This window comes from Setaria viridis, chromosome 2 (genome assembly GCF_005286985.2).
Source record: "Setaria viridis chromosome 2, Setaria_viridis_v4.0, whole genome shotgun sequence".
Classification (NCBI taxonomy): domain Eukaryota; kingdom Viridiplantae; phylum Streptophyta; class Magnoliopsida; order Poales; family Poaceae; genus Setaria; species Setaria viridis.
Genome location: NC_048264.2, coordinates 37,406,556 through 37,434,400, shown reverse-complemented (window position 1 = coordinate 37,434,400; position 27,845 = coordinate 37,406,556). Strand labels below are relative to the sequence as shown.

Genomic DNA, 27,845 nt, shown 5'->3' with positions numbered 1-27,845 from the left:
ACCATTTTAACAGTGTAGGGTATGTTGGTTCGATGGCCATGATCTCCCTGAGTACGAGTTTGTTGGCTCGCTTGGATGCAGTGCCTGGGATACCGCCAAAAATGACGTTGACGGTTTTTGAAGCTGTCTGGAAGTCGCCTTCCTCATCTTCATCGTTGCGGGCTTTATTCTTACTCTTATCTCTGTTCTTGGTGTACTCTTCAGGGGGTGGTGGTGCGGGTAAGTCTTGCATGACCCGGCGCATGTTGTAGCAGTCTATCGTCGAGTGCTTGCTAGGCGGATGCCATGGGCACTGCTTTTTGAGTAGCTCAGTAAAGGTTGGCCCTTCGTCGTTTCTGCGGTGTCCCTTTTTTCCGGAGCTGGTCATTGAAGCAACGGTGTTGTCGGGCTTCCTTTTGCGACTGTGGTTACTCGGATAGGAGTTTCGAGCATCGTTATGCCGAGTTCTATATGGTTCATTGTTGTGGTTGTTGTCGCATCCGCGGTTACGGTGGGAACCGAACCGTTCTCGCTCTTTGTCTTCTTCATCGGCCCACTGTTGCACCATGACTTTGAGTTCTTTGACATCAGCTAGTCGTCGACGACCGAAGTCTTGGTATGTTCTTCGATCATAGAGTCCATTTTGGAAGCACTCAATGACGTCTGTTTCGGAGATGTCAACTATGGTAGCCTTTTTTTTCAAAGAACCGTCACAGATAGTCGCGTAAGGTCTCGCCTTCTTTTTGCTTAATTTGTCTTAAGTCGATCTTGTTGCCTGGTCTAGCCATGGAGCCGGCGAAGTTGTTGGTGAAAGCCTTTGTCAAGTCAGCCCAAGAGTCAATGGACTTGGGTTTGAGTGACTCGAGCCAGGTCAGTGGGGCGGGTTCCATGCATATGGGGAAATGGATAAGTTTGGTGTCGTTATTGCCCCCGGCTGCTTGGACGGCGAGCGAGTAACATCGTAACCATTGAATTGGGTCTTGCTTGCCATCATACTTGGTGATTCCGATTGGCTTGAACTTATCGGGTAATTTTGTTTTCATTACCCGGTTTGTGAAAGTAGGAAAATTGTTGTAGCTGTCGACTTCCCGTTCGCGCCGACTGTTGAGAATTTCTCGCAAATCACAGAAGTTGGATATTTCGTTGTTCTTCCGAGTAGGGCGGATGCTTTTAACCGAGTTGGTGCAGCTGACCTCACCAACATCTTTATGTCGAGGAGGAGCTCTATGCTTGCTTGGACCTTGGCTGTGTTGTCGAGGTTGGTTGACTGCGTTATCGTTTCGTGGGGCGTTGTTATTGTCTGCGGCTCCCCTGCTACCTTCTTGATGGGATGTGACACGAGGAACAGACGGGATTGGTGATTCTTTGTTGAGTAGCTTGTAAGCTTGCTCCGCGAGTTGTGCGATCAGTCCGTTGCCGCGCTGCACGAGTTGAGCTGTGGCTGCGTTATCGTTATCCTGAGGCATCAATGTTGTTAAAAGATTGATTGAGGCGATAGCCGTGAGTGGAGTATTGTGCTCCTGGGCCTGGACTTCATTGAAAGCCCTTTCAAGATTTGTAATGGGAATATTTGTAGCCATCAACTGTCGTCGCTCGGCTCGAGTAGTATTGCGCGCTCTTCGTTGGTTGAGCTGCTCGGAGGTTTCACCGTGAGGGGCGTCAGCTATAGACCCACCTTTCGCCTGGGGGTTCTGTTCTGGCTAGTACCCGGGTTATTATTCTGAGTGATAACAAGTATCTCTCTATCCGGGTATTAGCTTCCGGAGCTTGATGTTGCAATTTTTGTGTAACTTTCCTCGCGGTTGGAAGTCAGTGGAACGCCTTCTTGATATGGTAGGTTGTCTATATGGGCGACAAGGCGCGAGTCGTAGTCACGGTCGAGAAGAGATGGTCGCAATCCCGGCCAGTGGACGAATCTGCCTTGTGATGTCGAAGTTATTACCAACCCTTGGGCTGGACCAGATAATGGTATCTCTGGTGAATAGGATGAGTCAGAGTCGACGTCTTCGTCATGCCCGAGTTCAACTCGGGTTGGAGCAAGTTGCGTGGCGGAGTTCATGCGGGAACCGCTTTGAAGTCGAAACCGACTTGGATGCTGACTAGGATCGACGAGTCCGAAGCGAGTCCAACCCTGAGTTCTGGGGTCGGCTGAGGGTTGGAGTAGTCCAAGGCGAAGTCGAATCCGACACGTAGTCGAACTCGATCTCGTCGACTTTGAAATCTTGGTTTTTTCTGATCAGATCTTCTGGTTTCTTCTCTTGAACGTCGACGATCTGGCGCCGGAACGATCCCGGGCCTTCGGCGACGCAAGGCCAAGATCCGAAAACGAAGGTGGCGCCGCTTTCGATGAAGAAAACGGGCCTGATGATGACCTTTGCCATTGAGTTCGCGCTGAGAAACTCGACGAGCTCCCCTACCTGGCGCACCAGCTGTCGGTGTTTAAGACCGGCAACCCGCCTAGGGAGTACCCTAGGTGGTCTTTTATGCGGTAAGGGTCGTCGAGAATCAAGGAATCAATGGTGACGCAAGGAACATGATTTAGACAGGTTCGGGCTGCTAGATCGCATAATACCATACGTCCTGTGTGTTGGTTTGTATTAATGTATGTTGAGATGATGTCTGTTGGGTCTTTTTTGGGGCGGTCCCTGCCCGCCCTTATATGCACGGGAGGGCAGGGTTACAAGTCTGAGTCCTAGTCGGGTACTATTACAGAGTTCTACTCGGTAACGGCCCGAGTAGTCTTCCATAAACATGCTTGGCTAGTCCGAGTAGGATACGCCCATCCTTGTTCTGATCTTGTCCGAGTACGTCCCTCGATGGGCCGTCCAAGGCCTACTCGTGGACCTGGGGCCTAGGCCCGACACCCCCGTCCCACTACCACCGTGCCCCTCCACTCTGAGGGTGGGCAGCTCAAGCCCTCATGTAGAGAGCCGCATGGAACGGTGCTGTTGGCGCTCGTTATTGACACACTTTTAGTACCATATGAATAGTGTTTTCATGAATATTCTTATACTAACCCACCACTTGGCACCTGAAATAACCCCATATTCGCATATATGTTGTGTTTTGGACCATATTGCAAAATCACAGGAAATACGACATCAATGAAGGATTTTTCTACAAGTTGGATTTGGACCCAGACTTTGCCGAACCAATTCACCATCCAAATGCATCCACATGCGATGAACCATCATTCCATATGACTTAGATGTGAAGTATGTGGTAATTTGGCAAGTCAATCTCGTGGTCAAAGCTAAGGGAAACCCAAGATTGGAAGGTCAAAAGGCCCACAGAAGCAGCAAATCTTGCACAAGGCATATCTCCCTTGTTCGGACTCTGATTGGGGTGAATTTCCTGTCTAAATTGCATGACTCAAAAAGATTTACAACTTTCGTATAGAAAGTTTTGGCATTTGATGCTAGGAAGGTGGCGAACTCGCCTAGGCTGTTCGGCCCAGTGGGCTTAGGCCGATCGGTATGGCCCGTTTTTGGCCCTGATTGACGTGCCCTTCGCCCCATGGTACCTCCGGACTATAAATATGCCCAATTTTCATCGACACACGGGATCCATCCACCAGAACTTGACGAAACATAGGGCATTCACCAAAAGGAGCTAAGGGCCGCCGCAAGTCTTCGAAGTTGTCTATGAGACGGCTTAGGCCAAGACCTAGCCACCATGGCCTCCCTGCGCGGTTGTGCCATGGTGGAGATCAAGAGCAGGAGTAGATCATCATTGTATGTACTCGGAGGTGATGATCTAAATACATATAATATGTGAGCAATGTTCTTCATGTCATCCGATCTGTTAGCGACTCAATGCCCCCTTTTATGCTTTCTATCTATCGTGGATACGCTTGTTCCTTAGTCTAATTCCGGATTAGACTACTTAGCATGCTTGGTGTAATCATGGTGATTAGAACTAGTATGTTGATCCTTCATAATAGCTATACATGTTCACCTATGTTCGTGTCGTTAAACTGCCTGTGCCGATAGAGAGGATCGTGACAGGGTATGGCTTCTGTAAGGTGGGGGGTTTTCGGGAGGTTGACCGGAGGTAGTAGTTTAAAGATTGCTTTGGATGAGATGCATGATTTGCTTGCTTATTAGCTAGATCTACAACTAGAAGACGATAGATCATTATTACTCATGGTTATGCTATCTCATACGAATCTGTGGATGTGATCAATCTATACTCTATCATTCATATCTATTATGGTTACCTTTTTATGCAATTGATGCTTCATGTTTGGATAGATCTGTTAGATTAGATGGAAAACCCTAATTAGTTCGTTGCCGATCCACAGATTGATAAACCTTGGACGAATACTCTAAGAAAAAAGCTATGATGATCCGTGCGCTTGTGATTCACAAACTGGCGTGCTAACTACCGTCAACAGGTGCTGTGAGCAAGAAGGGAGAGAGGTGGGTGCGGCTAGAAGTGGAAGAATGTACTGACAGATAGAACCCACGTGGAAGAGGAAGAAGGGGAAAGCTGGGTCGATGGCGAGCTCAGCCTAGGAGGAGGAATAATTTGGATAAAAAATGGAAATGAGGGCAATGGGTCTTAGAGTAGGTGATTATTGTTGAAGTCACAATTTTTTTTAGCTCTAAAAAAATAGAGAGAATCCTCATTTAGTTTTTAAAGACTTTATTTTAAGGGTTATGATAGACATCCTCGTAGAGAAGAGACATCGCTGAAGCCCATCCATCCACCAGTCACCTATAAAATAAAAGCATTTTTGAAGAATAACGTAGCATATAATGTTTCCATATTTGTACCTCACGCACAACCACTAAAATATCCTGGATCCAAAACAGCAAGAGAGTACCCAAAACGTGGAATTTTAAGGCCGAGGGGCATATCACTGTTGGAGAAAACAAAACACGGCCCGATATTCTCTTGCCCCCACCCACCCCGCAATCATCGTACTACCAACATTGCCATATGGCCATTTCCTAGTGCTTAGGGCCTGTTTGTTTCCACCCTCCTAAAACTTTAGCTCCTAAAAAGTGACTAAAATGTTACTAAAGTGCCAAACACTCCTCCTAAAAAGTGACTAAAATCTTTTAGGAGGTCCAAATCTTTTAGACCCTGAACCCCCTCCTAAAACCGACTAAAATCGCTTCTGGACCGCTCCTGCCCCCGCACCCACCCCGACCGCATGCCAGACCCCACCTCCCCCGCGTGCCAGACCCGCCTCTGACCCTCAACCGCGCCACCTCCCAAACCTGCCTCCCCCGTCCCTGCCACTGCTAGATCCGCCAACCTTGCCGGCGCCCGTGGTCAAGAAACGCCGTCCGCGCCCTCCCCCTCCGGTCCGCCGCACCTAGTCCAACCTTCCCGGGCTGCAGACCCCGCATTCCTTGTCGCTGTTCCCTGCGCTCCCCCAACTCACCTGTCGCTAGATCCGCCATCGACGCCGCCTTACGCCGCCACAAATCGCCGTCCGGGCGCTCCCCCGACGGATCTCTGCTGCCACCCGTCGGATCCCCGCCGCCGCCACCCGCTGTATCCTCGTCGGCTCATCCTCGTCCTCCTACTCGCGGCATCCGTCATCATCCAGTCCGTGACGAACTCCTGGGACTGCGGGGTGAGTTTCTTCCCTCTCCTATTCTCGATCTACGATTCTTCCTTCCTATTGCTGATCTAATTTCGTGCGCAGGTGGATTGCGCCGTCCCCTCCCCCAATTCAGCCGCGCCTGATGGACAAGTACAATTACAGGGACTTTCTATCTCAAGGCTCCTCCTCCGGTGCATGTAGTTTCCGCAGATCCCCGCCTGATGCGGACGAAGACGACATCGCCCCGTTAGTTTCGCCGGCGGCCCCCTCTCTGTCCGCTCCCCGACAGCACATGGAGCATTTGGATCTCAACTCACAAGCGGACTTATTCTCCGATATTCAGTCCTACCAGGAGTTCCTTCAAGGTGATGACGCCGGTTTGGAGCAGGCAGTCCCTCGTCGGGCCCCTGGAGTGAGTGTGCAAGCAGCCACCGGCAGAGGGCGTGGTCGCGGCAAAGGTTTGCTTGGGGGTAAAGTTGGTTTTGGACGAGGCCGAGGCAAACTTTCGGTTGGAGGGAGAAGTGGTAGCCGTGGTGGTCGAAATTTGAGAGAAGGACGTGGTGAAGCTTTCTCTGCAGGTCACGGCTATCAAAATCCAGTGAATGTTGATACCGGCGAAGAAGAACAGGACATGCCCTCTGAAACACTCTCTCAAGTAAATTGCTTCCCCTCTCTGAAACACTCTCTCTGATATGTATGGTTTCCATTTCTCATATATGAAATGTTTCCTCTGATATGGTAGGAAAATGTGTTGTTGCTATTTTATTTTTGAATTGTGTGTCATTACAATGCTTAGTGTGACAATTTCTTTTCTGCTATAGAATCTTCATGACAGGGCTGACTGGTCTGAGGAAAACACACATTCTTATTGTGAACTTGCTGTTGAGGAAATTTGGGCAGGGAATTGTTTTAAAGGGTCAATGACACGTAGAGGTTATTATAACATGAAAAAAGAAATGCTATTAAAGACTGGACTCAACCTTTCTATCAAGCAACTCAAAAACAGGTGGCCACAGTGTAGGGTTTTGTACACATTTTGGAACCTGTTGCAAACTGATACAGGTCTAGGGAGAAGACCTGATGGCACTGTAGTAGCATTAGCTTCTTGGTGGGAAAAGGCATTAAAGGTAACCTGTTTGTAATGTTGTCAAGCATGTACTGTCGATATTTGTAACACTAGGTCAGTTTTTTACGGTACTGATAAGATGCTTAATTGTTATACAGGGAAGAAGTGAATGTAGAAAGTTCATGTTTGGTGTGCCAACATATATTGGATATCTTGAGGAGATGTTTAAAGGACATTTAGTGGATGGACAAGCTTCTGTCATACCAAGTTCATCAACTCAAGAGAAGGGAGATGAGGAGGGAGACTTGGGTGATGATGAAGGTGAAGAATAAGAGGAAGAGGAGTTCCTGGCAAGTCCTTTGAGCAGTGGCAGCCGCAAGAGAACAAATAGCACTACAAGCATAGCCACAAGCCCAAACAAGAAGAGTAAGGCCCAATGGTCAAGATGTTCGAGGGGCTTCTTGTTGAGTTACAAGTTGCTAGGAGTAAGGAAGAAACAACAATAGCAGAAATGGTAAAACAGAGACAAGATGAGTTGGAAAAAAAAAGCACCAGTACAGGCAGCTTGAGTTGGAAAAGAGGCACTATCTGAGGGAGATGGAGAAACAGAAGGAGTTGGAAAACAAGCAGAAGGAAAAGGATGACATAAAGAGGTGTCTGTTGTTGGTAAAGCAGGCTGGAGCTGGTCCCACATCAACTGAATTTGGCATAGCAACAAGACTGTTTCAGCATGAGTACTACAGAGATGTGTTTGACATGATCGACGATGATGAGGAGAAATTGATTTGGTTAAGGAAGATATGGAATGATATGGAATGACTGCTATGTCTATCTGAATTGTGTTGTTTCATTTGTTAAGAACTTGAATTGTCTTTTAATGGCAGAACCTTTTATTATGTCTGAATTGTGTTGTTTAATTTCTAATGGACATGTATTGAGGTGTTGAATGAATGTGTGGATTCAATGCTGTGAATTGTGTTATTTCATTGGTGTTTATTGCTTTGTATATTGTTGTTTATATGCTTTATATATTGTTGTTTATATATCTTAATTGTCTCACTGGTGGCTGCATAATATTGCTGTTTATATGCCTGAATTTCTAATGGACAGTACTGATTTGTTTGTTTTTGTCGTCGCAGGAAGAAGAAGAATGGGATGAACAATGGGATGAAGAGGATGATGAAAGAGAGGACTTTGATCAAAGAATACAGTCCTATATATTGCATTGTAGGAAGAAGAGGAGAAAAATCTTAACTATTGCTGCTGCCATGTTGGGTATGTATCACTTCGATACTTATATGAACAAATCAGCCCACAGAATAGCAACAGAAAGTGGATTTGAATGGGTCATGAGGATACTAGAAAATAGCACATCTTGTTATATTATGTTTAGAATGAGTCAAGATTTGTTTCTGAGGCTGCATAGTTTGCTAGTTGAATCTTATGGATTGAATTCAACTAAGAGGATGTCATCAATGGAAGCTTTAGGGCTGTTTCTATGGATATGTGGTGCACCTCAATCTCTTAGACAAGCTGAAGACCGTTTCACAAGGTCACTAGAAACAATTTGTAGAAAGTTTGATAAAGTGCTAGAGAGTGTGAACAAGCTAGTAGTTGACATCATTAAGCCAAAGGACCCTGAGTTTAATTTTGTGCATCTAGGTTGCAAAGCCCTAGGTTCACACCATTCTTTGACAATTGCATTGGAGCAATAGACGGTACTCATATTCCTGTATTAGTGCCAAGTACCCAAGTAGTACAACATATGGGAAGACATGGGTATACGAGTCAGAATGTCATGGCCATATGTGATTTCGATATGAGGTTTACCTTTGTGGTGGCTGGTTGGCCTGAGTCAGTTCATGATATGCGGGTTTTCAAAGATGCAATTGACAAGTTTGGAGATAAGTTTCCGCACCCACCTGAAGGTAATGACCTAGATTGCATGCATTTTATTATTATTACAACACTAGGTCTGTGACTTACATAATTCATGTATTATGAATGCGCAGGCAAGTTCTACCTTATTGACTCGGGTTACCCAAACCGACCGGAATATCTTGCACCCTACAAAGAAACCAAGTACCATTTGCCGGAGTTTAGACAAGGGCCAATGCCTAGAGGTAAACAAGAACTCTTTAATTACTCACATTCTTCACTTCGTAATGTCATTGAACGGTCGTTTGGAGTTCTAAAGATGAAGTGGAGGATATTGCTTGACCTTCCTAGCTATCCAATGCAAAAGCAAAGCCGTATAATTATTGCGTGCATGGTACTACACAATTTTATTCGAGAGAGTTTTTTGAGAGATGTGGACTTTGATCTGGTTGATCGTGATGAGAACTATGTTCCATTCGCCGAAGGATCCTCTTCTGACGGTAATGTGTCAAATGTACGTCATGGAGACGAAGATCGAAACATGAACGAGTTCCGTGATTGGATAGCCGATGGTTTGTTTAATAGAGCATAGATGGATGATTTTATTGATGTGTTGAATTTTTGTATGGACGAGTGTATATACATTTGTGTACTTTTTTTTTACATAATGGAATAAACATGTGGCTTAAAAAAAAATTCCCGCATGGAGCTACCTCACTGTCAAGACAGGAACAAGGAAAAATTTGACGCCACCAGCTGAGCAGCACAATGGCGCCAGCAGGCCAACAAATTTTGGCGCCGGAAAATGGACATGGGCATGGTGGGAGGGTATCAGGGTAGTGGGAGTGTCTAGGGTCATTTTGCCATGACATTTATTGTTTTTAGTTATTTTTAAGAGGTGGAACAAATATACTTTTAGAAGTTGCCTAAAAACTACCTAAAAATTAATTTTTAGTAGCTGAAACTGTAGGAGGGTCGAAACAAATGCGCCGTTATATTAACAGCGGCGCACAACGCCTTTCCGCCGTTGCGAAACGGCGTCCCGGCCGCGAGCCACCTGTTTCGATTCGCTGTGGACGACCGCACACGGCGGCGAGAGGAGAAACCCGAAGCCTCGGCCCTCGGCGCGGCCGCGCTCCCTCTCCCTTGACGCCACCAGGCCTCCTACCTCGCCACCGCGGACGGCATCGCTACTAGTCCACTGCCACAGTATGTCGCTGCAGGGCAGGGCGGGCGGGCAGGCAGAGGCAGCGGGCTGGTGCGACGCGATCGTGGGCTTGGGCGGGTGGGTACGTGCGGGCCGCAGGGAGCGCGTACGTCGCGGCGCGGGCGTCCGACACGTCAAATATTCTGCTTTCTTGTGATGGCCGCCCGGCCTGGGGCCCGCGGGGTACGCGCGCATGCATGCCAATATTGCCATGCCGTACCTGCCGATGCGATGCGAGCTCATCCACACCTCAGCGGCCGAAGCTCTCTCTCAGCTCAGGTCTCAGCAGGAACCAGCAAGGCTGGATCGCTAGGGCCCCCTGGCTACGACTCTACGAGGCTATACTGTGATCCGGTCCACGTATATTTCTATTACAAGGACCTGCCCCGTGGTCCGGGGAACAGGGGAGATCCTCCGCCCTGACCCCTTTGCCTCCTCCTGCTACTACTATACTCCTACATGGCATTCAAGCTCAGACCGTTTTAGAGCTTCATGTTTACCAATGGAGTTCTTCGCATTTCCAAGCCATCGTGTGGGTGGCGCACCGGCGCACCTTTTCCTTTCTGTCCTTGAAACATTTCGTTGAATAACCAATGACGCGTACCCTTCGTCCTGAATAACTTGAGGACGACGCTGGAATTGCGCGTGCCACCCGTTAGTTTTATGTTTTTGGGGGGTACAAGTGCACTACGCTTCACAAACAAGATGGATCGAAAGCTCTGATTGCTTTACCGGCACTACTACACAAAACAAGATTCCCCGGCCTAGTTTCCTCACTCTGACCAGTAAGCATGCGTGTGTATGTACTGCTAAATTTTAAGCTACGCTAGCTCGATCAATTGGCACTTGACCAATACCTCCAGCTAGCCAGCCTGCTTTGTGTTGTCACATCTCGGAAACCTTTTTTCAACAGCGAATAAGTGATATTGCATTGAAAAATTGTTTCCTACTACCGGATGTACTGTGCCAGCAGTTCTATTCCGTTGGTAGAAAAAACAAGTCTCCCCTCTGAGAGTGCATGGTAAAAATAGATGGAGAATTTTGTTTAACAATATGTCTATAAACAAACAGCGGCCTGACACATGTAAAAGAGCGACCGCAGCATCTTTGTCCTTTGAGGTGTGTGGTGCCAGATTTGCTACTGTTTTATTTCCCTCCTCCAAGGCAAAGGTGAAGGAAAGTTTTCTCTCTGAAAATAACCTTTACCGGTACTTCTGGTACAGCGGTGAACATTATACAAGTACACTAGCTACGCCAAATATCTCTTGTATAGTTTCGCAAGATATCTTGCCGGCAAAAATGATCATGGTCACGAGGACGAAGGCCCAGATGAAATTATGGCTTTATCGTCTTGGGCTATCCGTCGATCTCGTACTCTCATGGCCTAATTTGTTAGCCTATGGGTCCCTGGCCAGGGAACATCTCATTATCTCCAGAATTCCAAGTTCCACTTGATCTGAGACTTTTGTGATGGAGGTGTTTATTATTTTTTTAGAAAAAAGAGTGGTTCTTGGAGGAGTATATGATTGTTATTGCGGTGACGTTGCCTTTTCTAGCTATGTACGGAGTACTACTATCTTGTAGTTTTTTTATTCTTTAAGGAAAAAAACTATTTGGACTTTTTGACGCTTTAGGTGAATGGATCTAAACATATCCGGACCAAAAAAAAAACAAGAGGGAGAGTGATGACTTCTGCTGCTATGCCTGGGGTCTCCTGGCTGGGGTAGGCAAGCAATGGTAGCTTATCTAGAAAAGGAAATTACAGAAAGACCCACAAAAAGAATCATCAGGCTACTGACCAGTGGAGTGACCACGATCTGCAAACATGGAAGCTCCTTGTTACGCTAATGACCACGATTTTCAACAGGTAGTCAACAGCTCAACATCAGGTGATGTGAGCCACGGAGCAGGGACCAGTTTCGCAACCTTTTTTTTTTCTTTCATCTTTCAGGAAAGCAAAGGGTGGCAGAATACGGGATCTATTCGCTTCAGCTTATAAGCCGGTTGAAAAGCTGAAACGGCTAATTTGTTATGAGAGGAAAATACTATTTGGTAGCTAATAAGCAGGCTGAATAAGCTGAAGCGAACAGGCCGACGATCCATTTCCCCGAATTTCGCCAAAAACGAAATGCCCCTTTCCCTCAGGATCTCGTCAAAGTTGAGCACCAAAATTGAAGGAGGCATCTATAAGACAGCAACGTCTCTTTCTGATTGCAAGTTATCGCTAACCTAGGAGCACATCAAACTAACAGTGGTCCCGTCTGTTTTAGCAGAGACCAGCATGGAAACACTGCATATGCTCTTTCAGGTTCAGGGTCTCTGAACCTCCAAACCAGAGTCGAAGAAAACGACCTCACCTGTAGCAAATATTCAGCAGCCCAAGAAAACTATTCCGAAATAAAGCCGAGTCCCCCTTTCTGAATTCCGAAATCGACAGGGGAACAAACGAGTCCATCGAGATAACATGCATGGCAAGAGGATAAGTAGCAAGTTGGGTGGAAGAGTAAACAACAACATTCGCCATGTATCTATCATAGAAGAGAGAAAAAAACAGAGGAGACCAGCTTCGTGGATTTGTTCTTTCTTGCGACCCGAAATGTCATTGTTCCAGGAAGCAATACTTACCACATTTGTACAAGCAGGCTCGCCATCTTTCCGCCTAATCCCACGCGACAAGCTACACACATATAGACATAGGTATATATAGCAGCCAGCAGCACGCCGCCATGGCAGGCAGGCAGGCAGCCCTCTTCTAGCTAGGCAGCTGCCACTGTACAGATCGATTGAGGCAAAAGCTACTAGTACATGCCCTAGACGAAATCGAACGTGACCTGGTGCTTGTACATGGACGGCGAGCTAAGCAGAGGAGTAGAGTACTACTGGTTGCGAGCTTAGTATGAGCTTATGTGAGCAGTTGTCGTAGCAGCACTCACTAATTAGTCGCTTACTTGTAATCACTGTTGATTACCGCCTCAAAAGGAGAAGAGCAACCCAACCGCCTGCTTCGATGGATCGATCGATCGATGTCCTCGTCGTCGTCCTCAAAATGGCGCGGACGGCATCCTCTGCAGGGTCTTCTTCACCGGCACCGGCACCTCCACGGACACCCTCAGCTGCCGAATCAAAGAAAGGCGCGAGCTTTGACTTTGGGCATGTATGGGTTGATGGATGGGTAGGTGCGGGGGAGTGGGGCTTTCGATCGGTTACCTGCTCGTACTTGACGCGGAGGCTCTCGTTCTCCTGCTGCAGGAGCTGCACCTCCCTCTCCAGCTCGCGGACGTACGCCTGCTTGCGCGCGCGGGAGCGCGCCGCGGACTCGCGGTTCTTGATCATGCGCTTCTTGCGGCGGTCGGAGCCGCCGACCCCGGCGCCGGCCCAGGCCGTGCCGGGGCCGACGCACATCTCGTCCTCGAGCGCGCTGCGGGCGGCGCCGGCGTCGATGGGCGCGACGCCGCCGCCGGCGTCGAGGCCGTAGGCGGAGAAGAAGGGGGCCGGGGACGCGGGCGCATTGCGGAAGCCGCCGCCGCCGCCGTCGCCGAGGCCCACGTGGTGGCGGAGGCCGTCCGCGGCGAAGATGCCGGCGCCGACGGAGTGGGGAGGGGAGGAGCCGCCCGCGGCCGCGGTGGTGGAGAGGAGCTGGAGGCGGGAGTTGAGGCTGAGCTGCGTGGAGATGAAGGCGCCGCAGGGGGCGACCACGGCCGTGGTGAGGGGCGTCGGGGACGCGCTCGGGCTGCTGGCGGTGTTCCCCCAAATGTCCTCGTCGTCCTCCAAGTCCATGGCCGCCATCGATCCCCCCCTGGCTCGCTCGCTCGCTCGCTGGCGTGGCGCCTCTGCGCTTGCTAGTTTTGGGCACGCACCGGCGCCCCACAGGGCCACAGGGCTGGGTGGGTGGCTGGCTTTAGTAGCCGCGGCCTCCAAAGGGGCAGAGGCCTCCAGAGGGGGCAGAGCCCAGCTCAGCTCATCGTGCTCCAGTGCCACTGTGTGTGAGGCAGCCAATGCCCAGGTGATCACTGTTCACTGGTGAAGGAGACCCGGCACTGGTCAAATGGCGCCCGCGAGTCAGATCGCCCGTGTCTCCGATTGGTCCGCTCGGGGTTTCCGCTGCGATTGGCCAGCGCTTCCCCTTTTCTAATCCTGGAATCTGGATTGATCGATCAGATTAAACAAGCAGGTCTGCTCACCTGCACGCCTGCACGAGACCGTGGGGCCCAGTTGCTAATGACAGTTTCTGTTTCCAGGTACTCGACTACACCGTGAAGTAGTAGAATGCCAACTGATGAGTGACATGGTTTTTGCTAATGACAGTTTCTGTTTGCAGGTACTCTCGTAGGTACACCATAAAATAGTAGTAGAATGCCAACTGATCACGATGATAAGTAAGAAATGGTTTCAAAAAAAAAACACATACAAAAGCGTGCCTGTCAGGTCTTTAGAACAAGGAGAGAACAAGAGCAAGTCTAACGTTTTTTAGTGATATTGTTTTAAAAGAAATTTTGTTCAAGAATGCACAAGCTTATACCGCTCTAGAGCCAAATAATGACAGTTAATGCGTATAGTTGTTTCACTTACCTCACTACGGAGGTACCTGTTCGGTTGGACTTATAAGCCGGCTGAAAAGTTGAAACGGCTGAATTGTTGTGAGAGAAAAACACTGTTCGGTGGCTGATAAGCCGGCTGATAAGTTGAAGCGAACAGAGTTACCATCTCATATTTGGTCATCTCATATTTGGTCATTTGGGCTGTTAGATGACGTACCTTCCTTTTGACAGTTTGATCGATATATGTCAACAGGCCATGAAGCCGATTCCTTATGTTTCTTCTTACCACACAAACACCAAGGTATGTGATGAGATCGATCCTTCATGCATGGTTGTGCATCACCGCCTTGATCCTTATTATTTGGTTTTTATTGCTAAATATTTCTACACCACACTTTAGCCACGCCATGATTGTTTCTGTTGTTCACAGTTAACTGTCCTAGTGTTTTACATCAATTCCTTACACTTCTCTTGTCTCATATATGTCGCGATCTTCACTTTCTGCATCAAACTTTTGCTTTATGTCGTTTGTAGTTAAGCGTCGTAGTGTCGCATCCAATTTTCGCTCCCAGCTCTTTTTTTGGGTTTTTTTTTGGGGCGGGGTTGTTTAAAGGGCAAGCGCCATCGTTTCACTCAACGGTAGCAACTAGGCATAGATTTTGCTCCGATGGCCAAAATTACAATTCTTTCACTGCTCCTCCCATACAACTAGCATGAGAAGTAGACAGCATCTGCACGAGAACGGCATTTTTCTATAGCCTTGTCCACTACGATTCTATCCTTGATAGTCCACTCTTCTGCCACTGGTTATCTATCGAACGATGCCACTCTATCGTCAAAGCAAAAGTTCTCAATTTTCCTCCCATCACACCGCAATACATGCAAGAAGCATGGTGGAGAAGTGAGAGCAAAACAATTCTCTATAACCCGTTCTAACTTTTCTAAATAAAGGGCAAAACCAGAAGCAATTGTGTTGGCAACAATGATCTGGGAGCAATGTGGGCAAGTGGCCACAACGCCTCATCCACATGCTAAACAACGTGACATATGGCGATTTTGCAGGTTGGTTGAATCACCCAAATGTCATCTTCACATTCTAGAGCATGAAAAAACTGAGATACATTTTACCATTAGTTTTTACCAACTATATAGTTCTAATATTGTTGACGCCTAACTCGATGAATGCACCAAGGGATCTTGTTTCCTGCTAGCATAGACAATGCACCATGTTGCTACAAGCCCGCGCTCGGGCTTGCCTTGCCGATGGAGCTCAACTACATCTCACAAACATTAAAAAAAAGCATGAGCCTATAGAACTTGAGGGGCATATCCCCATTTCTCCTAGCTTCATTTGTATGAGGAAATGAAAGGATAATACCAAAAGGACTGGGGACTCAGAGTAACAAGTGGACTAGAGCAATGAATGGATATGATTAATCTAAACTCCATGAAACATGGGCAATTGATTTAGTTGGCCTCTAGCTACTAGCATGCTTAGGATCGGTAGGCCCGTTACTACTGACATACATTCCATACAATTAAGTTATAAAAAATTGGAAAAGACTATGTTCATCCCATGATTTGTCCACGTTGGAGGACCATACATGGTCAAACTTAATCCACAACTTCCAAGTTGGATGATTATACATGATCAAATTTAACCCACATCTACCAAATACGTATGCTTAAGGACATGATCGTATCGGTGTAGTCATGCGAACTTAATGACCGTGATTATACTTTCCAGATATGACTGCTAAACCGAAGCACGAGGACAGTTACAGTGGATCTTTATGTACTGCAATTTTTTTTAAAAGGCACCCACGCACTATGGTGTGCATGAACCTGTAGAATAGACCGCCGGAGTGCCGGACTCCCATGTCCCAGCCTGTTTCATTATCCGTACCGTTATTCCGGTCTCCGAGGATAAGGCACGGCAAGCAAGCAACCTGCAAACACACTGTCATTTTCCCATTGGAATCTGTAACTGATCAGTGGGAGTAATAAATTAAGCCGGGGACGTTTTGATACTAATAGGAGTATTAAACGTAGACTATTTACAAAACCCATACGTAAGTGGAGGCTAAACGACGAGACGTATCTATTAAGCTTAATTAATTTATCATTAGCAAATATTTACTGTAGCAATATATTATCAAATCATGAACTAATTAGACTTAATAGATTCGTCTCGCCGTTTAACCTCCACTTATATAATGGGTTTTGTAAATAGTCTAATTAGTATCTAAACATTTGATGTGATCGGGTGCTAAAAATAAGCAGAGTAACCAGCCATGCGTCCTCGCGGGGAGACCAAGCGCATTGGTGACTGCACGCACAGGATCCACATGTAGACCTAGCAGGTCGTCATCGTCGTCGCCGTGGATCTCGGCAGCAGCAGAGACCCACCAATGGCAGCGCTTCGTCCCTGCCGGTCACTCGCACGATTCTTTTTTCTGAGGACGCTGTGTGTGCACAGTGTACGAGCAGCATTTCTTCTCATTTTCGCCGGGTAAGAAAGATTAAAAAAGAAGTACAGCGCCAGGAAAGTGTGCGATGCTGATGCATGGTACAAAGGCGTCATGTGGGAGAGCCGTCCTCTCCCGCGCGTGACGCGTCGGCTTGCAAGCCCTGTCGGTCTCCTCTTGGCTCCTCCCATGGGCCGGTACGAGGCTACGAGCACCCAACAGAACAGAGCGTCAGAGCTAGACAAACATGGAACCCTTCCTTGCATTTCATTTGTAGGTGTGCTCGTACGTACGTGTAGGTAGCATCACATGGCTTATAATGGCTACGCTAGCACGGCCAGTATTCAAAGGTCTTGGGAAACCGCTCTCACTTCTCACCAGAAAAGAAGCAAAGCATCAGCAGGTGCGTTTGTGTACAGCCACTCTGGTGTTCCAGTATGTTATTACTCCCATATTTGGCCAAAATCCGCTGCTTGTTTGTTCCCGAAACACGAGAATTTCTTAGGAATCTTTCTTTGCTAGAATACATCAACATGACAACAACAGTTTCGATCCACACGTAGGAGGAATGAAGAAGTGTATAAACATTCAAATGGGGCCTGAAAAGAAAGATTTGCATTCCATGTTGAACTCGAACGAAATGCACAAGACAGTAGTAGGCAGCATGCTCTGTCACTGTGTACAGCTGCGAGCTGTCGCGCTGTTCGTATCCGGAGTTGGAAAGCAGAGGCGACCAGAAATGGAGTACCAAACCAGCAAAACCATGCATCTATGGATGGTGCCACTGCCAGGTCGCAGGAGCTATCCCGCATCAGCATTCAGCAACACTAGCATAGTAGCAACTAGGAGTAGCAAGCAACCCCCATAGCACAAGCACAGGGGCACAGGGCACAAGCTCCCCGTTCCCGGGCACGTGAAGCCAGCCAGCCAGGGTGGTAAAAAGGCCGCCGGAGTTGGCGCGGTGGCCCGTGGCCCGTGGCCCGAGCCTCCTTGCTTGCTATCTTGCCGGAGCCGGCGCACGCCTGCCTCCCTCGATTTGGGCGTCGCGTTGCCGCCTAGTACACTGCCAATTAAAGAGCGGCAGACACGTACCCTACTACAGTACCCACCACCAGGCCCTAGCGACTGATTGACGCGACGGGAGGCATGCAGAAAAACAATGGCAAGATGCTGCTACTGGTGGAGCACGTATGCGCCGCGCTGTGCCGAGGCCGGCCCACGGGAGCCGCTAGTAGCCTGGGCCACTACCGCCCCCCCCCCCCAGGTTCACTTCTATAGTTTAAAATTTGCCACAAATAAATGCACATCTACTATGGGACAACATAACTCTAGTTATCCTTTTCTATTTTTTTCTACAATGATTACATATTTAAAGGAGTGTATATATAATTTCTAACATTAATCTCTTACCCCGAACTCAAGAGGTCCATTTATTTTGGACAGACGGAGTACGCTGTAGGAGGTGTCGTAGCCATCGCGTCTCCCAACAGCAGCGAAGCAGCGTGGCGCGCTGACACGGCAGGTTTGAGGGGGGGCGCACAGGAGGGGAGGAGGACGGACACGGGCCCGGGCCGCGACCGGGACTGACTGAGCGCGACCACGAGCGTGACTAGCGTGACTACACTGTGTGTGTGTGTTGGGGGGGGGGGGGGGGGGGGGGGGGGGGGGGGGGGGGGGGGGGGTGGCGGGCGCGGGGGGGCGGGGCTGGAGGGGTCTGGGCGCCTGGGGCAGCTGAGCCCGTACGCGCGCGCCTCCGCCTCGGTGGTGAGCAAGCAAAGCGGCCTCCTCGGGCTGCTCGTGTCGTGCCGTGCGTGGCCGCTGAGGCTGGCGGTGGCAACGAGGAGGCGCGGCGCCGGGCGGACCGGTTCGTCCGCGGCCTGCACGGCGGGCGTCTGCGTGCGTGCGCGCGCGCGCGCGTTTCCTGATGCCTTTTCTGCGCCCGCCCTTTTTCCTGGGCATCGGCCCCACCGCGTACGGCGGGAGGAGGATGCGTGGGTGTAGGGTGTTGCCCGCCTGCCGGACCGGCCGGCCAAGCCCGCTAGCCGATCGAGCGACGCCGGCTTTGCGTGCGTGCGGCCGATCAGGGGTTTTCCGCCGGCAGGCTCCAACTTGCAAGTTGCAAGGGTCCAGTCCGTTCAGAGGAGCAGCCAACTTGCCAAGCATCGAGCCTCAGAGTCAGAGATTACTAGCAGTAGCAGGAGCAGCAGTTCAGGCAACTTGCAGGCCAGGAGCGCTCCATTGGCCGACTGGGACCTGGCACTGGGAGGGCACGCGAGGAGACTGGGGTCTGGGGGAGCCCCGGCCCCCGGGCGAGGGGATACTCATCGTCTCAATCATGCTCGCGACGAGCCGGTCGTCATTGGCCGTTGCCCTGGCCCCTGGGCTGGCTGGCTGTATCGATCCTGCTTTTGGTAAAAGAGCCGAACGCCGGAAATGAACGGGCGCCATGCTTCCTCCGGACCCGGAGCGCCTGCCCTGCCTGCCTGCCGGCACTCCAATGGCAGCGCCGCGTTGGCTGGCCGACGGATTCGTTCTCAGACCGCAGCCACGTTCTCGGTATCCAGCCGCAGCATGACCGGAGACTGGACGACGCTGATGGGCTCCGTCGTTCAGCGGCGCGTCCCGCGACGGGACGGGTCGGGCGCATCATGGAGGTCGCGGCTCGCCTGCCTTTCCCTCCTGTCGCCTCGAGCTGGGACGTGACAACCAGGCGCAGCGAATGATTGCGATGCTGAACATGGACCACGACGAGTCGAGCAGCAGCAGCATGTTTCCAGCAACTGAACCAGGCCTGTAGGAGCATCCCCGGAATCCTCAGATCACGTGCTGATCAGATGCTGCTGCTACCACAATGCCCACATAAAAGTGATCGACAAATGATCAGGATTTAGGACCGACAGAAGACTCAATCAGACAAGATCCGGACAAGGCAAGCAGAGGCATGATACGGATTTAATTAAGAGTCGCCGCTTAATGATATCCATCCTTGCAGGGGCCAAACGGTACCAAAGCAGAATAATCTCTTGGATTCTACACGTTAACAGCACACAATCCATCGGATAAACTCGCTACCATTGGACAGGCAAGGCAACTCATCTTATGTGGTGAGGGCCTGCTGAGGCAGTCAGTTATCCTGCAGAGAGTAGTCATCACAGTAGATGCTCTCTGCCATCTCCCAGATCTGCAGGACGTTATCTTCAGCCACGCTGGCAACGACCCATTTCTCGCTGGGGTTCCATGACAGCTCCGATATCTTTGCTGTGTGGCCTCCGTGGACGAACAGCAGCTCCGGTGGTCCGTCGTCTGCATCCTCCTCTGACTGCTCATCCCCAATCCTGACAGACACAAGACAGTCAGAACCAGAAAAAAAGGAAAGGGGCGATGGTCAAAAGAAATTGTCACCAATAAGCCCCAAGGCTTTGCTTCAACTGTATTGGAATCTGTCATGCCGCGGATGGAACGTAATCAGCATCAAAAACACCCCCCAAGGATTTGACTTGATGATTGTGAAAATTTAGTAAATCACATGAGCATTTGCACCTAAAAAGCTCCATGGTGATGCCTAACAACTAGATTTAGCACAGTTAGTATTAGTAGATCTGTTAATTATTTGCATGTAGAGTCCCCATCGTAACTGTTGAATTGGTAGGACTAAAAAATAGACATCTACTGGAAATACAATACAACTTTGGAGTTGGTTTGACTCAATGTACCTGTTGACATCCCATATCATCACTCTTTTGTCTGCAGCAGATGAAGCTAATACAGTAGCCAAATTTGGATTCCATTCAACCTGAAACACCTCCCCCCTGTATGTGCAAATTGTGCAGCATAATATTTCAGATACTAACGAAAACGAAAGATAAGATACACAAATAAGATAGGTTGGAGAAACAGATAGATTGATTAATAGCAAATGATAGGCTAACTAATACAGAGTGCTTCACTGCTTCAAAGTATACCAAGTTAATAGGTCAATTACTTTCTGAAAGGAACCTTTCAAACTGATAGAGGTTTGCACATTACAGAAAAAGATGTGCTCCAGTGGTATTAAAACATGCACGGATTTTTTAAGCAAATCAAAGGTGGAGATTACTTTAGCTAATTATCTAGTGGAAGGATATATATCACTTGAAATTTGAATATAGAATTTCATACAGTAACCAAAAAATATTCAGAACTGCCACATGCCCTTAACTATTTAAGTAGTGGGAACCACAGACTGCCCCTGACTTAGAATAACCTATTGTGTAAGATTAGGGCTAGTTCTCTAAAATAGGATCACAGGAGCAACTCTCTAGTATCATCATTATTACGGACCAGTCACATGTTACAACAAATAGTACCATAAATCATCGACCTCTTTTGCAACTGAAATCTGCTACTGGCCCATTAAGATACTGGTTATTTTCCATCATATAGATTTCCAGTGCGTATCAAATATAATATCAAACCATAGCAAAAAGTAAAAGGGATTACATTTATGCAGCTGTTAAATTGGCTATGGCACATTTTCTGGCTACAGAAGAAATAAAAAAGAAGAAATAAAGACTGAAGCACAAAGGGCACAGACAAAAATTACGTACTCATGGCTGTCGAAAGTGTGCAAGCTTCTTGATAATTTTCGCATGTCAAATAGTTTAACAGTCGCATCTCCAGATGCTGTAGCCAAGATCCATTCATTAAATGGATTGAATGACAGAGAGTTGACCTAAAAATATGAATCACACACAATTATGAATAGAAATCAATCCATGAACTACAACAGGACTGAAATAGTGAGCATTTAGTATTTTTATTTTTTTACAGAAGTGAAATACAAAAGCAAACAGAAAGGTCAGCATGATATCCAATGCATCACCATTGCCCAATCACATGGGAGGGCCAGATATAAATGAATCATGTCCATAATTTCATATTGCCATTCAGCTCAAAATCCACAAAAATTGAAATTACTTTAGGCAAAATATGGCACTGTATGTAAGAAGAACACATGCATAATGTCCCATTATAAGCTGAAAAAGCAAACATTAACTGATGCAAGCTTATAGCTTTTTAGAGTTTGTCTCACATACTGCTCCTATGTACAAAAGCAAAAAGTGGAGCTGTTGGTTAACGAACATGTAAAGGTATTGTGCAATTGCAATTATGTGATCACCAAGACCTGAACATACAGTTTGATAATCGTTGGTTAAACCATGCTTACCTCCTTTTCGTGTGCAGCAATATATTGTTCTGGTTTGTTTGTACGCAGGTCCCACATCATCAACTTGCAGTCATCCCCAACAGATCCAAATATATTTTCATCTTTAAGGTGCCAAGCAACATCTTCAACAAGATCCTCATGAGCCTGCAAAAACAAATATCCATCAGACCCTCCGAATATAAACAATACTACACTGGCAACAATAAGATGGTTAACATTTAGTTGAAGGGACAGCTGATGGACTTCTTTACGTTGGAGTTGGACATATACCAAATAATGCTGAGAGTTCCAGAGATTTCTAACATGCTTTAAATGAATGATCTGACAGTAGTATTTATTAGATAGGTGAGATAAGAATGAAAGCACAAATGTGCCATGGCCTATCTAATACTAATGACAATGTCCTGACATCTACAAATATTGGAAACAACGCAGGGCACAACAAACATAGTCACATTTCCACAGGAGCTGGTGTTCATAAAAATTTCTTTTTACATGATGAGAAACATGGTCGAAAACAAGTATTGCAATAACAAAGTAATAAATACTCAGATGCTAAAAAAAAGACAGTTATAGTAAAAAAGACCAAATTTTCTCTCGATAACCTTTTAGGTATGGGTAACACATGAATAAGGAACACAAAGTCTAAGGTTGAACAACATTAATAAGGAAATAATAAAACTCACTTCAGAACAACTATAGCATGTCTGAAGGAGTGGAGTTCAAAATTTCTGTGGCAAAGCCTGATAGTATGAACAAGTACTCCTTGGAATATAGTTCCTGGATTTCAAGAGAAGGAAGCTAAGCTACCTAAAACTAGGCTGGTTGCAAAGTATATAAGTGAAAACAGAAATATCCTTATCTGTAAAAAAGGATGCAAGTTCTCTAGGGAACAGTGCTTCTATTGGAGGAATGGGGACAGAGGAAATACTCTCTGGTGATTAGTCAATGGGTAAAGACCCTTCTATCTGCAGCTCAGAGACCCCGGCTAACTTATGGAATAAGAGAAACAGGGAAGCTTCAGCATGTTACAGAAAAAGTGCATCGCAGTGAATCACTTGCAAAATGGAGGAATTGAACAATTGGCAGATTAAATGTCACGGAAGGTTAATTCAAATTGCTGGACAGCACAAAGTGAACTATTATCTTACTGCAAAAGTGCAAACATAATAAATTGGTTTACAGAATAACATGTACACCAAAAGTATGGAGCCATGCTCTAATTTCCCTCAACATGTGCCTAAGCTTGCTACTTTTTCCTAAACCTACACCATCACCTTCGTGTGTACCATAAATATTTACTGCACGTACTGTTTCAAAGCCAATTTACAATACAAATAAATGAACAAAGCTATCATCGTTAGGAAAGAAAAGAAACCATACAAATCAAATTGCTCCATGCATCAAGTCACATGGTAACAAAATGATTGCAAATATCTGACCCGAAAATGCAGTGGTACTGAATAAAGTGGCACATGAATTGAAGAAAAAAGAAACAGGAGTGTCAAATGGGGCATTACCTCAAACACCTGTTGTGCATCCAGAACAGGAGCTCCATTCCCAGAGGCAAGATCCCACAGGCAAATCTTCTTATCATACGAGCCGCTCAGCAGCCACCCCTCCTTCATCGGGCTCCACGCCAAACCATAACCCTCCGCATCATGCCCCCTTAGCACAGCATCGGCGCCGCTTTTCCCGCTGCCGTCGCCGTCGCCGAGATGGTACACGTGCACCTCGTCCATGCACGTTTTGGTGGCCACCGTAAAGGGCCGCTGCGGCATGTAGCGCGCGCGGTTGACCTCGCCCCGATGCGGCGCCACGCGGGAGACGGACACGGACGGGGCCGGGAGGGCGCCGCCTGAGGCAGCGACGGCCGCTGCGAGGCGAGGCGGGAGCGGGAGCACCGCGTCCAAGACCATGAGGTTATTGGGGGCCTCGTCGGAGGTGTGAGTGCCCACGACGAGCCGGTGGCTGCGGGTCGATGACTCGGAGGGGAGCCACTGCACGGTGAGCGACGGCCACTCGAGCGGGTGGGAGATGACGAGGTCGTAGAGCACCGCGGCGTTCTTCTTCCAGTTCTGGTACTCCTCCATCTCCTCCGCGGAGGGACCCGCCGTCGGTGGGGGGCTCGCCGGCGAGGAGGACCCGCCGTCCATGGCTCGCTTCGATGTGCTGCTTTGCGCGGGAAGTGGTGGCGGCGTGCTGCTCGTCTCCCGCCAAAGGTTTGGGGACGAAGCGGCGGCCGGCGAGCGTGTGCGGCGCGGTAGGCAAGGGCTTTTAACGCGGGCATATTGGGCCACCAGACACAAGGCCCAATAATGTAACGCTCGGCCCAGGTGATGAGCCCACGAAGTGGATTGCTGGCTTAATGCGTTCTCAAGAACGAGCTGCTCGAGTTCGCGTCCGATTGCTGCGCCCGCCGCCGCCGCCGTGATGATGCAGTCACACCTGCCTTCCCCGGCGAGGCTGGGGCTCACCGCCTCGTCGCCATCGCTCCCCCCCAACCCGTCCCCCTTGAATCCCACCTCCTCGCCTCCACAGGGCAACCTGCCCGCTAGCGCAACCGCAGGCACCGGCGCGGCCCCAACCCTAACCACCTCGCCGTCGTTGCTCCCGCTCCTGCCGCCGCTCCCCCGCGCGCAGTCGCTGCTCCAGCTTATATCGTCGCTCGCGTCCAACCTCTTCGAGCTCTCGCCCAACAGGGCCGCGTGGATCTCGGCGTACCGGGGGTCGCTCCCCACCTTCCTTCCCTCGGCGTCGTCCTCGCCACCGCCGCCGCTCCCGACCCCGATCTCCTCCACCAAGGACGCGCTGTCGCTCCTCACCACCCTCCAGACGCAGCTCTTCGAGGCCGTCGCCGAGCTGCAAGAGACTCTCGACCTGCAGGACGCCCGAGTGCGGCTTGCCCGCGAGGCGCGTGCCAAGGACGCTGCGCTGCTGGCCTTCGCGAAGAAGCTGCACGAGGCCCACCACGTGCTTGACCGCCTCGTCGACGACTACGCCGACTACCGCCGCGACCCCAAGCGCCCGCGTGGTGCCGCTGCGGCTGACGACCCCGAGCCGGTGTCGGACGGCGACTTCGGCGCGTCCCTGCACTCCAGGATCAAGCTGGAGGACATACTAATCTACGCGCACCACATAAGTTACACGACCTTTGCTCCGCCGGAGCATGGCGCTGGGCTGCCTCTCCGTGGGGCGTTGCCACCTGCACCACAGGAAAGTGAGATGCGGTCGTCGAAGTTGTATCAGTTTGCTGATATGGATGTAGGGGTGCCCAAGAAGCCATTGGAAGCGAAGGAGGGGATCACAGTGGAGGTGGAGGCCATGCCGCTGTATGAGCCGCCGCCACAGGAAGGGGCGCCGAGGCTACCAGACACCCTGCCACCCATGTTTCCGAAGGATCTTAAGCCACCACCGGGATGGAAGCCTGGTGATCCAATCACGCTGCCACTGGATGACATTCTACCTGGTGTCAAGGGTGAAGAACCAAAGGCCCCTGTGCCACAGGCACCTGTCTCAGTGCGGCCAATGGTGCCAATGGGCCCAGCGCCAATACAAGTCGCGGCTGTTCAGCTTGATTTTGGGAGCAGTAGCAGTGATGAGTACAGTAGTGACGTCGGGAGCTCAGAAGAAGATGACGAGGATTAGTGCTTGGTAAGCTCCATCATTTCATCATTAATGTGTTTTAAAGCCACCGTAACCATGCAATAGCAAAGACATATATCATAATCTTTAGCTGATGTTGTTCCTTCCTGTCTGTTCTGACTGTTCCAGCACAAAATCTAGCATATTGGTTGGATCCATTGATGGTTGAGATCCGTACTGGTTTAGTTGCTAGATCGCTGTTCGTTGTTCTTATAAATGGTTCCTCATCAGTTCTGTTGCCTGGGCATTTGTAGTTCAGTATGTGTGAATGATGAAATACGAACCATGGCTTCTTCTGTGGATGATGAAAATGATGAGTTTGTGCTTGCTTTCACCCCTTTGTAGGGATTCAGTTGTTATTGCCTGCTATCATATGGTTGGGCTTTTCAATTAGGATATTCCATGCTCGCAATTTGTCTGCTCACGTCGTCCTGACTACTTGTAAACTTTGGAGCTGATTCGCAGATCAATGTGATGGTTCTTTTTCCAAAACGTCATAAACCAATGTATTGTACCATTGCTTTACTATAATATGCCTATTGTCAATCGTTTACCTTATTTCACATTATATTCCCATAACTCAGTAGATTGTACCATTAGTTTCAAATTGTTTGAATTCTTAACGAATGGTGATAGCTGAGAAGAATCTTTTCTTTGCATAAGTGATATGTCAAGGGAGCTGAGAGTGTTCTGAACTCATAAGTTTGCATTTGGGATGCGTGTTACTGCTGTTTTTCTTTACCCTAGAAGCATTATGTGACCTTTGTTTTACAGACATTACTTCAGGTCTTTCGTATATCTCAATATCCCTGCTTATCTTTCACATTGTAAACTAGGCATAGACACATTGGAATAACCTGGGAAATCACTGAAATGATTCCACCGCTGATAATTTAACTTGCTTTAGCAGGGTGTGCATCGTACCTGGGAAAGGGTTTTTAGGAGATACCCGACTATTCCTTGTTATTGATTTTGGTATGTTGAATATTAGCCTAGGGATCGCTGGATAATCAATCTGTGATTATTTCTTTGACACATTGTTTGTTGCCTCCATTTGCACGTTTAATCTTGGGAATGTAGCTGTTAAATGCGACCAAGTTTCACCATCTCCACCAGGAAAAGAACATCCTGAAACTTTACTTAAGGTTTGGTGTGATGTTTAGCCATTACGTATCATTGGAACAACACCACACCCCCATCATTTGCTTACTTCCTCCTTTTGGTATACTGAGAGAAGGGATAAACGGTCTTCAGTTGCAAGCCTTTTAGTGCCAAGCAAGTTGAGGTAGGCTAGTGATGAAACCCAACACGAGCCACCACTCACCAGCAAAAGGAAAAAGAAAACTTGTATAGAATATAACAAGGCACTAACAATAACACTATTACTAGTGGATCTAGATGTGCTAGGACCTATATAGTGTGTTTTTGGATGCTGAAAATGATGTGTTAGACATATAAGGACGTATAAAGAAAAGAGGTTATCCATGTATTTCTTTCAGAGTGTACATGTTCAGGTAGTGTTGCCAGTGGTCCGGCAGGACTTACCTAAATTTATTATTCTGACATTTTCCAGTGACATCGCCATGTTCAATGCCAATTTTCAGCATTGTAATATCACAAAATTCACATATAAGCATTAGTCAGCATGTACTGAAAGTATTTGTCTCAGCATAAAGATCTGTGAAACCATAAAATCATCTTGGGTTCATGGTCTTGCCTAGCTGTAGCTTACTAGCAATTTTAGGGTAACACATAGTTGGCTTCTGCTCAGGATAGATTCATCTATCGACTTAAATCATGTTCAATTTTCTATTCTAGGTGCTGGAATGTGTGGTGCTTCTTTGCAATACTGGCATGGACATATAGATACAAAAAAGGCACATCTGGCCCGTGACTTGAACATGATTGATTTTGATGTCCTTGTATCACTATGCAAACAGGATTGGAGCGAGCTTGAGGCGCCAACCTCGCATGTGCTCACCATTTCATTATTGGGCATATCTGCATGTCTCTGATTGTGTGAAATGTACATGCCTGTCAATCTCAAGCCAATTCCGACATCGTTTCTGCGCTACTGAATCCCAATCCAGCTTCTGATGTCTTGTGTCTTCCTCCCTAGTTTCCCTTCCTCGTCCTCCTCCTGCTGTGCTGCTGCTGCTTATCGGATTGGCTTCAGACATGTTTAAAATGATCGGTTGTTTCGTCGTGTTTTACTGGATGTTCAGAACGAAGCTTGTAATTTGTGATATGAATGTGCATTTTCCTAGGTCTCAGGGATGCATGCGATCCAAATGAAGT

General features: G+C 48.2%; 3 protein-coding genes across 6 annotated transcripts; 1 reads left to right on the top strand and 2 right to left on the bottom strand.

The window, feature by feature from the left end:
- Positions 1–12,194: 12,194 nt before the first annotated feature.
- LOC117842637 (uncharacterized) lies at positions 12,195–13,635 on the bottom strand. The gene is made up of 2 exons (XM_034723128.2): positions 12,898–13,635; positions 12,195–12,803 (listed from the first exon to the last, which is right to left on the bottom strand). Exons 1-2 carry the CDS (start codon positions 13,474–13,476, stop codon positions 12,732–12,734), a joined length of 651 nt encoding a protein of 216 aa, XP_034579019.1. The 5' UTR covers positions 13,477–13,635; the 3' UTR covers positions 12,195–12,731.
- A 5,984-nt stretch (positions 13,636–19,619) lies between these two features.
- On the bottom strand, positions 19,620–24,165 carry LOC117843905 (histone-binding protein MSI1). Its single transcript, XM_034724661.2, has 5 exons — positions 23,423–24,165; positions 21,903–22,046; positions 21,283–21,407; positions 20,410–20,505; positions 19,620–20,031 (listed from the first exon to the last, which is right to left on the bottom strand). Exons 1-5 carry the CDS (start codon positions 24,056–24,058, stop codon positions 19,821–19,823), a joined length of 1,212 nt encoding a protein of 403 aa, XP_034580552.1. The 5' UTR covers positions 24,059–24,165; the 3' UTR covers positions 19,620–19,820.
- Positions 24,166–24,300: 135 nt separating this feature from the next.
- On the top strand, positions 24,301–27,839 carry LOC117843904 (mediator of RNA polymerase II transcription subunit 4). Of its 4 annotated transcripts, none has more exons than XM_034724658.2 (2): positions 24,301–25,556; positions 27,488–27,839. In XM_034724658.2, the coding sequence occupies exon 1, from the start codon at positions 24,336–24,338 to the stop codon at positions 25,548–25,550; it is 1,215 nt and encodes a 404-aa protein (XP_034580549.1). In that variant the 5' UTR covers positions 24,301–24,335; the 3' UTR covers positions 25,551–25,556; positions 27,488–27,839. The 4 variants fall into 4 exon arrangements, with proteins under 4 accessions (XP_034580549.1, XP_034580550.1, XP_034580551.1 ...); XM_034724659.2 differs by having other exon boundaries at positions 27,366–27,839; XM_034724660.2 differs by lacking the exon at positions 27,488–27,839 and adding an exon at positions 25,893–26,110.
- Positions 27,840–27,845: the final 6 nt, after the last annotated feature.